At 46.2% G+C, this 12,401-nt stretch overlaps 1 protein-coding gene across 1 annotated transcript in view; it reads left to right on the top strand.

The window, feature by feature from the left end:
* Positions 1-12,401, top strand: part of POLRMT (RNA polymerase mitochondrial) — a 271,113-nt gene that overhangs the window by 237,321 nt on the left and 21,391 nt on the right. Inside the window, exon 19 of the mRNA XM_040322078.1 lies at positions 11,382-11,467. Within this exon, the coding sequence (XP_040178012.1) occupies positions 11,382-11,467 (86 nt within the window). The remainder of the gene's footprint in view (positions 1-11,381; positions 11,468-12,401) is intronic.

Below are 12,401 nucleotides of genomic sequence, written 5' to 3'. Positions count from 1 at the left end.
TCTGTATTGTACTGTCCCCCCTCTACACTGTAAAGCGCTGCTCCCAGTGCTTCTCAACTCCAGTCCTCAAGGCACCAAACAGGTCATGTTTTCAGGATTTCCCTCAGATTAAATGGCTGTGGTATATACTAAGGCATTGAAACTGATCAAATCACCTGTGCAAAATAATGGAAAGCCTGAAAACATGACCTGTTGGGGCGCCTTGAGGACTGGAGTTGAGAAATACTGAGGTGAACTGTTGGCGTTATATAAATCCTTTATAATAATAATCAATCAATCATAGAGGGATACAGCTCTAAATTCTATATGTGGGTTATATTGCCAGCTACAGGAGAATTAGGACACTAAACAATTGTTCATTGAGTCTGCAATAGGCTAAAACCCCCACCCCTACCGCCTACTTTAGTATCCTCAGAAGGAAGAACATGTGTTTCTTCAGCTTTGTGGATTGAAGACTTTTTCTTCTAAATTTTGTTTTTAGTCAGCTGCTGGTTGATTCATGCTGGATGAATAAAATCTTGAAGTCTTTTCAGTTGCCTAATGTGCACAGGTCTTCCCAATTCACTAAAATATTGGGCATTTCTCTGTGACAGCCCTGCACAACCCAGTAGCGCCAAGCCTGGACATTACTTTAACAAAGGACCCTGCTACGAGTGTTGCATATCATATCATATATCAAAATCTGTGTACTCACAGCACTGGTCTTTTCCAGGGCTCCTAAAAGACAAAACATTTAGGTGTTCCCTAATCTTCTATTTGATAACTTTACTTATGAGGACTAAAAATATCCTTTTTGGACATTAACATATCCGAAGCATCTCTCTGTCCTTTGCTCATTGTGGAGGGCTTTAATAAAAAAAATGGTCTTAATCCACTGTGGTGGATTGAGGATTCCCCTTTCTCATGCTTTAACAAGCCAAGGAACATTCCAGTGTGTCAGATTAGTCGCAGTCAAGATGCGCATGAGAACTGATGTCAACGTGCATAAGAACTTACTGAAACATGATTAAAAAATGATGTAAAATTGATTAAAATTTGCCTCTGCAAGTGAAATCTGCATGTTTTTTTTCATCAGTTTTTATGCACATGTGGTATGAACCTTAGAGTACAGAGCCCAAGAGCCAAACTAAACCCACCCAGTCATCTAAAACAGTTGATAACTGTTCGTTACTTCTGTGCTTATGTCAAATCTCAGCTGACCTGTCAGGCCATAAAATGGCTGGTGTCATAGTTGATCACATGTGCAGCACCATGGCAACTGCAGATCAGAGGCAAATATGGCAGCTTTTCTAACTATAAAGGACAGGAGGGTTTAGTTCTGCTTTAAGTTTCTCTGTGATGCCATGTTGGATTCAAGCTGCTTGGTTTCTTGCATCAGTTTGACATTGGTGGTCATGCACAGGGTCCTATGGATGAAGTACTGGTCTGCAGATCAGACTTTAAAAAAGGTTTTAAAATGGTGGTAATAAGGTATTTTTTGAATGGTCTGTAGTTATAAGTGGGGTAACCCAGGGCTCTGTCCTGGGAAGAATTATATTTAACTTATTCATAAATGATCTAGAGGTTGAGATAAATAGTTCAATCTCAGTGTTTGCTGGTGATGCAAAGTTAAGCAGGATAATAACCTCACAACAGGATATTGAAACTATAGGAAGACCTTAATAAATTGGAGGAGTGGGCAAACACATGGCAAATGAAGTTCAATGTAGGGGAATTTAAAGTAATGCACTTGCACGCTAGAGGAAGAAAGTCTGGGGAAATCAAGGATGGTAGGGATGGGGGCGTGGCCAACGACCGGGATGTGAGGATGCGGGACCGCCTGAGCTCCATCCACAACGCACAAATCCTCCACTGATCCTGCAGACCTGACCGCACTTCCAGGGCTCCTTCTGTCTCCTCAGCTTCTCTGGACCCCAGAGCTCACCAGACGATGGGCAAATATGGCCCTGCCATGGGGGACATGCCAGGATTCACGCTGCCGATACCGCCATGCCTGTGGCACCAAAATGGCACCAGCCAGCCTTCTGCACAGAGACACAGCCAGCTATCATCTTCCTGCTCGGCGCAGCAGCTCCCAGGGAAGGGCTTCAAGCCCTGATGATCCCCTTCTATTCTCCCCTCCTGAGGACATCGATCCTGGTTCCCTTAATGCTGTGAATGCTGACAAAGGCCCTGCAGAGCCAACCCTGGCACAGATCATTGAGGCTATTCAGCACAGCCATGCTTCCCTCACCACGCAAATAGACTCCATTAAAACAGACTGGTCTTTCCTGAAACATGATGTACACAATCTCCGTCAGAGTGATCAATGCTGAACAACGCATAGGAGAATTGAGGGACGAGACGCGTCCCTTACAGGCCTCTGTTAGGGAGCTGCGTCAAGCTCAGGATTACACTGCTGATAAGCTAACAGACATGGAGGATCGCCTTAGGCGTAATAATCTGCTTTTCCTGGGGTTCCCGGAGGGTTCAAAGGGCGGGGGTCCTGAGGCTTTTATGGAGTGATGGCTGACATCCACTTTTGGCGCCTCCACCTTTTCACCCCTGTTCGCCATTGAGAGAGCGCATAGTCTCCCTGCGTCCCCTGCCCTCTGGGGCCCCGCCACGTGCCATACTTATTAAATTACTGCACTTCAGGGACAAGGAGGTGGTTCTCAGGGCTTCCCGAAAAAAATGCTGTGTATTCTTTAATGGTAATGGAATCACCATTTTCCGGATTTCTCAGTAGCCACACAAAAGGCTAATTTCCTAGCCATCAAAAGAAGCCCGAGGGCCTACTTTTTCACAGATCCAAAGGATGCAGCACATTGGGTGTATCCCCTGTGGCCTCTGGATCCACAACACCAGATCTCCTCCTCGCTGAATGTGAATATCCTGCACTAAGTCTCCCTACCTCTTGTTTGAAACCCCCCACTTAGTTGATGTTTTTTTTTATTTAATTTTTTTAAAGAGTATCTATTGGATTATTAAAGATCTTACAGCGGATAAACAAACATGACAAAAGAAAAGGGGGCAGTTGTACAAGCAACTAACATGTTACAAACAGAGTGATCCAATTGTCAATTGGACGGGTCAGAATTTGTCAAAAGGACATACATGCAATTTGAGATACAGCAAACAGTGACTATTACCATCAAGTCTGTGATTACTGGTAGCATCTAGTAGTAGGCTAACGAACTAGAGCTAGCCAAGGGGTAGTAACATATCAGACTATATCAATACCGGCATAAGGGACAACAAGAGAAAAAAAAAGGGGGGGAGCACCAAGAGTCTTTCGACGGTACCGGGGGGGGGGGGGGGGGGGTGACATCCGTAATTTTCCTGCGGTCAAGTTATCGGGGCGGAGGGTCGGGTATCCAGAGAAGCAGCTTCTCCCGGGACTGAGGGCAGAGGAGATTTAAAGTATGAAAAAGTAAACTGATCAAAAGTAGCTAAGTCCTCTGGAGATAAGGTTGAGCACATAAAAGGTTCCCAAGTGGAGAGGAAACGAGCTTTGGAGGAGACACGTTTAAAATCAGTGGTGGCTCGTTCCTTGTAGAGGAGGAGCCTCTCGTTGGATTTGGGCAATGGAGGGGCAGTGAGAAGAGGTCCAATTCTTCAAGATAGCCCTTCGTGCGAAAAAGCAGAGTAGAGGCCAGTCTTTGTAAGCATGCAAGGGGTTTGGGGTAGCAGGGGTGGTTGAGCCATCCTGCCGGGACCATTGGAGCAGTAGGGGGTCCCAGTAGCCAAAGATTAGGAGCAGCGGGTCTTTTGGCAATTTCAGCAGGGTAATTCCAAAAATGTAGGCCAGCACCTGGTCCCAGAAAGTAGAGATGTAGGAGCACGCCCAGAAGCGGTGTGTCAATGAAGGCTTCGGTTGGTGGCATAAGGGACATCCAGCGCCCTTTAGATCCGTTGCGGAATGGAGGAAGGGTATGTGGGCCCGGTGGAGGATTTTCAGTTGGGTTTCTTTCTTTTCGTTCGGGGGCAGTCGTTGGACCTTATTGAAACCCTGCAGCATCTTGTTGACCAGGTCATCATCCGGGAAGTCACTTCCCCAGTTGGCTGCGGATGAGGATGCCAGAGGGAGGGTTGTCTTTTGGATCAAAGGTTTGTATATGTCTGAAATTTTATAGGAACCCTCCAAGAGCAGCTGATCGATGAAGTTGGGGGGAAAACGCTTACAGGCCTCATTGCAGGTGGTCTTCAGAAAGTTGACGCATTGCCAAAAGTGGAAGGCATGGGCCTGGGGTAGAGAAAAAGTCGTGGCGACGTTTGTGAAAGGTAAGGGACGGCCAGTGGAGGTGTCACATAAAGATGCGAACTGCGTGAGTCCCTTGTCCTGCCAGATTTTGAATGGTCTATGCTCCAGGCCCAGGGGGAAACTGGGGTTACCTTGTATCGGTAGGTGCCTTGACATGAATGGGGATAGCCTGAGGCTCTTTCTGATTTCCCTCCAGGCAATGACTGTGTCTCTGAGTAGTAGATTGTGCTGAAGAAGGGGGGTGATCGATTTCCACTTGCAGTGGAGAAGGGCCACTAGAGAGAAAGGATGCACCATAGCAGACTCCAGAAGATAGTTTGAGTACCTTGATGATCGCGATATCCAGTCTAGGACGGTTCTCAACAAACATGCTAAATTATAAGTTCTAACATTTTGGAGACTAACACCCCCTTCGCGCCTGGGAAGAAATAATTTCTTTAGAGCTATGCGGGGTCTCCTGCCCTGCCAAATAAATTTGGATATAGCAGATTCAATGAGCTTAACGTCTTTATGGCGAAGGAGTAGAGGAATAGTTTGCATCGGATACAATAGCCTAGCAAAGCTGACCATTTTCACGAGGTGGCATCTTCCCAGGAGCGAGAGGGGCAGATCCAACCAGTTCACCAGTTCCTGAGAAATCAAAAGGGGGGGGTAGTTCAAGTGGTACAGAGAGGAGGGCATTTTTCCAATCTTGATGCCGAGGTACGTGATATGGGATTTAGCAACAGAGAAAATGGAGTGGCGTGTCCAGGGGGGGATCGGGCCGGATGCCTAAGGGGAGAATTTCACTTTTTCCGAAATTTATCCGGAGACCCGAGCAGGAGCGGAAATTATCAAAGACTGTTTTAATGGTGTACATGTCAGAGGAGGGATCCACCGAAAATATAAGAACGTTGTCTGCAAAGAGAGAGGATCGCATTTCGTGAGCACCAATTTGTATACCGTGGAGGGGGGCTTTCTGAATAAGATGTCTTCGATAGGGGTTCTAGGGCGATATTAAAAAGGAGCGGGGAGTGCGCCAACTACAGGCCCATCGCCCTCCTAAATTCGGACTTGAAGATCTTCACTAAATTGTTATCCATCCGACTGAATTCAGTTTTACCCTCCCTTATCCACAAGGACCAGGTGGGATTTGTCCCGCTTCGTCAAGCGGGGGACAAAACTAGGAAAATAATTGACCTGGTGGAGGTGGCGAATAGGGAGGGTCAGAGGTCCATATTTACTGGGCCTAGACGCCGAGAAGGCCTTTGACCGCTTGGGATGGCCCTTTTCTGTTCGCTACGCTGCGCCATGTGGGTTTTAGGGGGCCATTCCTGCGGGCTATCCAGCACCTGTACTCCGACCCATCCTCCCAAGTCAAGACCCCCTTTACCCTCTCACCCGCGTTTCCAGTAACTAATGGCACCAGGCAGGGGTGTCCTCTGTCCCCCCTGCTGTTCGCGCTCTGCGTAGAACCCCTGGCTGCAACCATCCGTCAGAACCCAGATGTTAGAGGGATCTTAGTTAGAGACCAAGAGTTCAAAATCTCATTATTTGCAGACGATATCATCCTCACACTCGCCCAACCTAGAATCTCCCTCCCAAATCTACATGTGGAGCTTGATCGCTTTGGAGCGCTCTCAGGCAACAAAATAAATGCGTCCAAATCAGAAGCCCTCCCGATTAACATCCCCGACGGGGAGGTGGCCCACCTACGATCCAATTTTCCTTATAGCTGGAAAGCCTCCTCGTTGAAGTATCTGGGGATCCACATCACCCCCACCTACACCACCCTCTATCAGCAGAACTCCCCCCCCCTTTTCCGCAACATTAGGACCCTTCTACAACAATGGAGAAAGCACCACATCTCCCTATTGGGGAGAGTAGCAGCAGTAAATATGGCGATTTTCCCAAAAATACTCTACATGTTTCAAACCCTGCCCATTCCAGTGCCCTACGCCCATTTGAGAACTCCAGACTGACCTGCTCCAGTTTACCTGGAACTATAAGCGTCATAGAATCCCCCGGTCGGTGTTGCTGGCGGCGAGGTCGGAGGGGGGGTCTGGCCTACCCTGATCTAGTTAAGTACTACCAAGCGGCCCAGTTGAAGGCAATAGCCTCCTGGTTCACGTTATGCTCATACAATAAATGGACACAAATAAAAAAGCTGTGGCTGGCCCCGGTACATCCAAACAACTTATTATGGAGTGCGGATGTGGAGGTTGATCCCGGCCGCATGTTAGGTCCTATGACCCAGCTCAGACGCACGTGGCGCAAATTGATACGCCAGCACAAGCTAACCTCCGACAGCTCCCTCTTGACCTCTTTCGCCGGCAACCCCGAAATTCCGGATAGCCTCACCCACAGAATGTCCGCTCCATGTACAACGAGGAACCTTTTCTACTATGGGAACCTAGTGGATCCCCTGACTCGCAAAATGCGCACATTTGCGGACATACAGGCCAAGTACGATTTGCCCGCGCCAGGAGTTCTATGGATATCTTCAGATACCCCACTATGCACTGATGTTCGCTCCAAACCTGCAGTCCCCCCCCCCCCCCCAACGGCTTTTCAAAGGCTGATATTGGCGGGGGCAGCACAGAGGGGCTTGATCTCTAATATATATAAAATATTGAACTCTCGGCCAGTAGACACTGTGGGCAAACACGCATATATGCTTCGGTGGGAAAAGGCCCTGGGCGAGGAGATCTCCATGGAACACTGGCGGATAATCTGGTCCCAAACGGCAAAAAGCTCGATCTGCACTCTACAAGGAGAACATATATAAAATCCTCTACTTCTGGTACATGACACCCGACGTTCTCCATGCCATTTAGCCGAACACCTCAGATCGTTGCTGGCGCTGTCGGCAGGACAAAGGAACGCTTATCCATGTTTACTGGAGCTGCCCACTGATCGTCCCCTTTTGGAACTCGGTCCAGCAATTATTGGACCGACTTCTAGACAGGATGCTCCCCCTGACTCCAAAAGTTTACTTATTAGGACTACCCCCACCGAACATCCCAGCACCCTACAAGAAAGTGACCAGACATATCCTTACAGCAGCGCGTTGTCTGGTGGCTTTACACTGGAAGCGTTCTGCCCCTCCCCCCCTGAGGCCCTATATGCCAGGATAAAAGATGTGGAATTAATGGAGAAGATGACGACCAGAATGCTAGACAGACTGGAGGCCCACGACAAGGTCTGGGAGCTTTGGCACCGCCGGGAGGAGGTATCCTGATCAAGTAGCTGAACCACATGGTGATTTCTCATCCCATTCCTTTCCCTTCCCCTCTCCTTCCCTACCTCCCTCCTCTTTCCCCCTCCCCCTTCTTCTTATTTTTGCTGTTTCCTTTCCTTTCCTTCTTCTTCTCTCTTCATGTGACCCCATTGGTGATACAAGATTGTTCACTAGTACAATGTTGTACTGAAAAGTTTATCTCGTACTTTGCACTTAACCGGCTTCTGAAGCTGATACTCGGTACGAACTGTTCGCTACCTCACGAGAGGACACAACTGGTCAAACAGACCTTTATACATTGTCAAATATGTTAATGACCACTCCTCTAGATATTGCTTCCGAGAATGGTCCTGCATGTATACGTGTATTGAAAATTTTCTGAATAAAACTGTTATTGATAAAAAAAAAAAGAGCGGGGAAAGAGGGCAGCCTTGGCGCGTGCCCTTGTGGAGGCAGAATTTGTCCAGGAGTAGGCCCGCGGCCACTAATTTTGCCGAGGGGGTTGTGTACATGGCATCAATTAGGTGACAGAAGGGGCCAGAAAAGCCCATTTTTGTCGTGGATAAAGAGAGCCATTCGAAGCTGACCTTATCGAAGGCTTTCTCCGCGTCTAGTGTGATGATGGCAAAGTCGCCCGCAGGGTGCTGTTTAGCATGCTCCAAGGCCAGCATCACTTTGCGGATATTTAGGGTAGCTGTTCTGCCTTTCACAAAGCCGGATTGTGCTGGATGTATTAGGGAGGGGATGATGTCAGATAGCCTATTTGCAACGATTTTGGATAGAATTTTGACATCCAGATTTAGTAGGGAGATGGGCCTATATGAGCCAGGTTCGAGGGGGTCCTTTCCCTTTGTAGAGAGAAGTTTGATAATGGCCTGGTTCCCCGATGGAAGGTAAGGGCCTCCGGACCATACACCGCTGTACACTTTAAGTAGGGTGGGTTCCACTATGTTTTGTAGGGTCTTGTAGAATTTGGCCGTGAATCCGTCGGGACCCGGGGCTTTAGAGGGGGTGAGTTTGCGAATGGTGGCCGAAATCTCGGATAGAGAGATGAGAGCATTAAGGGTCTCTAGTTGGGAGGGATTGATTTGGGGAATTTTTAGGTTTTCCAAAAATGCGTTCGCCGTCTGTTTGTCAATGGGGTCCGGAGCGTACAGGGCCGAGTAGTACTGGAGCATCCCCTTGTTAATCGTTAGTGGTGTGGTATTAACGGTGCCGTTGGGGCCTCTCAGGGATGTAATATGAGTGGGGCGAAAGGATCCTTTACATAGTCTAGCGAGTAGCTTGCCCGACTTGTTCCCAAATTTGTGGAGGGTGGCATCTAAATTTGCTTTTTTGACTAATTCTAGAGTGTCTGCCCACGTATCAAAAGATCTTTTAGCTGCATGCCATTCGTCTCTGTTATCAGGGGAGTCAGAGGAGTAAAGAGCCCTTTGTGCCTGGTGAAGTCGGGAGCTGGCTAGTTTGTACTTAGAAAAGGTGTTCTTTTGAAGGAGGTAGCGTAGGATATAATTCGCCCCCTAAAGGAATGCCTTGCCGGCGTCCCAGAAGAGGTTGGATCGTCTGCGTGGGGGGCATTCGCTGAGGAGTATTCTAGCCATGCTATCTCCATGAATTGTTGAAAGTCAGCATGGTTATGGAGGTAAGAAGGGAAACTCCAGATAAGCAAGAATAGTGTTAAAATCCCTGATTCCCCACCAAAGTAGTACAGTGTCACTATGGTGACACTATACAACTCAGATTTATTTATTTTTTTTAACATACCGTCACTGGTCAGTATCCCTGATCACTGCCACACCAGTCATAAGATGACGTTGAACTGCACTGGTGAACCTATGTAAAAAAAACTAATTTGAAAAATAAAGAAAAACAAATTGTATTCAATTTCTTCATGACAAAAAATTACTAAATACCTCAGACTGTCTACATTCCATAAAGGGGTCATTTTGAGTTATTTGTACTGTTCTAGCAGTTTAGGGCCTCAAGTCTCAAGAAATGAGATGGGCCATCAGTACATCAAGGTTGATCAATTTTCATATTCACTGTACATACATGTAGTATATGAAATGTATATCTCCTCGGCACATGTCATGTACTCATGTTGTCCCTTCAGAGCTCCGTGCCAAAGGTTGGAACTCCCGCACGCATGCACGGGAGTTACATCATTACGACGTGGCCGAAGGATGCAAAGCTGGAAGGAAGACCAGATGAAGATAGATGTGGCAGTAGTGACAGCGCGGCGCTGGAGGGCTTTGTTCTAAGGTAAGTATTTCATAATGTGCTAGTATGCCATGCATACTAGCATATTATGGCTTTACCTTGCAGGGTTTAAAAGAAAAAATAAATAAAATAGGTGTAGTTTACAAACTATTATGAAGTTTATTGTTTATTGCTTATTGCTTGTATAGCGTAGAATCACCCGAAGGTATCGAAACGCTTCCAGAACTTAACAATTCACAACAGGACCCAGTGTTACAGGCATAAATTAACATAGTAACAATATAAAATATGTACCACAATTAAAATCAAATAATAAAACAACAATATAACACCATAAAACCAATACAGTACAAAAACCATAGAAATCACATAAGACCAAAGGAGAGACAACACACAATTCCCAACAGATCTAGCAGTGCTTCCCGCCAGAATGACCCTAACCTCACTCTTCCTATCAATCTGCCTCTGCCCACAGATAGGTTTTTAGATCCCTCCTGAATGTGGGTAGGTCAGGACTCTGTCTAAGCCCTGGTTCACACTGGGTACGATTTGGAACGATTTGAGATGCGATTTGACATGTCAAATCGCATCTCAAATCGGCGGCACATGTCGGCAATGGCACTGTCCTAATCAGTGCGACGCCGCATCTGCGATTTCAAAAAGTAGTTCCTGTACTACTTTTTGAGATTTCGGGCCGCGATTTACATTAAATTGCGGCCGAAATCGCAGCCACGAAATCGCGGTAAAATCACGCATTTTACCGCGATTTTGAATTCGCAGCAGTGTGAACCTAGGCTCAGACTTAGGGGAAGTAGAATCCATTCTCTCGGGCCAAGGACAGAAAAAGCCCTGCCCCCCCATTTTTTCAGCCGACTCTTTGGCTGTTCCAAACGGAATTGGCAGCTTCATCTAAGGGAGCGGCCAGTAACATGTCTATTCAAGTTGCTGGGATTTTTTAGTTACAGCCTCTGGCCATACACTATTTGAAATTTGGCTTTTTCAACCTTTGTCAAAGAAACCTCGGAAACCTGACCTCTAAACAGCCCAAGTATCACTGTTCAGGTATTCTGACCGCTGGCGGTGCTGGCTGTCAGAACGCAATAATCCAGGGGAATTCATCCTTCTGCTCTTGGTGTGGATTGAGGAATCCATAAAATTGGAAATTTATACAGGTATTGGCAACCTTATAAGGGCCTACAGAGCAAAAGAAATACAGCTACATTGGTAGAAATAATGAATTATTACCCAACTACATAAAACCTGTGTGTCCCTCACTTTCCCTTCCAATAAAAAAAAGAAAATACTGAAAACATTTGGCAATGGTGTGAAGACCTACATAGATTGTAAAGGGATGTATTTTTATTGAACCTTTCTTGCCCTTAAAGTGCCGATAATGGCTGACAATAAATTCACATTCATTTAAGTTCATGATATTAAAAAGTCAAATATCCAATTGTATATAAAAATGTATATATATTTTTTTTAAAACTGTCATCCTGCATTTTCGTTTCAGCACTAAAATTTCCTTTTGGTGCACTTTTAGTATTTATCAGTTTATAATTAATAAAACTATTGCATTTTCATGTTCTGTGTACTGTGGGAGACCAGATATAGTGAATGCAGGTTCTGGGTTTTGTAACACTTTAAGGCTTGTATTATTCCACTTGGCAGAAACCTAACTGTGGCATTATTCCATAGGTTTGTCGGGAACAGTTTGTGTCTCTACACAGTCAGCCAATTCTAGAGGACCTTTCGAAATTCTTGATACAGAAATACTGCAGTAGGTGAGTACAAGGTTGCGGTGGACAGTGATAGAGATCAGTATAATTGAAGATTGCTATATCAGTGGATATTATGGAAGACATTCTAGGGTCATGTCTGCATTTTAAAGGAGCACCCCAAGATAAAAATTGCCAGCAATTATTTAAGTGCATGTATAATCAAGAACAAAAATATAATTTCTTGTCCATTGAGGGAGACGGAAATTCCTTCACTTTTGGACCATCAAAGGATCTGACACTGGCAAACTAAACAAACAACTGTTGATTAGCCCAAGATAACCTCTTCCACTACCAGAATGGATGCCTTCTCTTTAGCTGTGCAATGTGGAAGACTAACCTAGGTTTGCTAACACCTTTTTTTTTCACTATTCTTATTCTCACCATTGAAGACTTTGTCTACATTGCTTCTGGGGCTTGTCTTTCATTGCAACTGTCCAGTGCAGCCATCCTCAGCCTGGCTTTTGATGTGCCACCTCTGGACACCACCAGACTGAACATTGCGGGGATAGCTTGAAAGTGACCCTCCGCACTGGCTTCTGTGCATGGCACTTTCCAGTCTCCATTCTTGTAAATGTAGCCACAGAGCACTTTTCAGGTCTAGAGCCGCTGGCGTTGCCTTGCTTGGCCTGTTTCTGAGGACTTGCGCAAGAGGGTAATGTTGTGCTGGCATTATCCGCTGGGTGGAGTATCACGTGAGCTCCACAGTTTCTTGCTTTCATCAAGTTAGCACCTCCCTGCTGCTGTTTTCACATGGAACTTTGATCTCTTCCCACCTACAGTCATTTTGCTCATTTCAAATATCTGACCCTCTTAAGCAACCAGCTATCTGGGTTTTGTGAGTACCTGAGGCTTACATCTTATCCTGCGCTGTATGTTGTCTTTCTGCCACATGTCTGGTGCCACATGCAAGTGCCCACTGCTCACACTCTACTAATGG

The sequence above is a fragment of the Rana temporaria genome, chromosome 1 (genome assembly GCF_905171775.1).
Source record: "Rana temporaria chromosome 1, aRanTem1.1, whole genome shotgun sequence".
In the NCBI taxonomy this organism is placed as follows: Eukaryota; Metazoa; Chordata; class Amphibia; order Anura; family Ranidae; genus Rana; species Rana temporaria.
The sequence above is the reverse complement of the archived record's forward strand: the minus strand, read 5'-3'. Positions and strand labels throughout refer to the sequence as shown.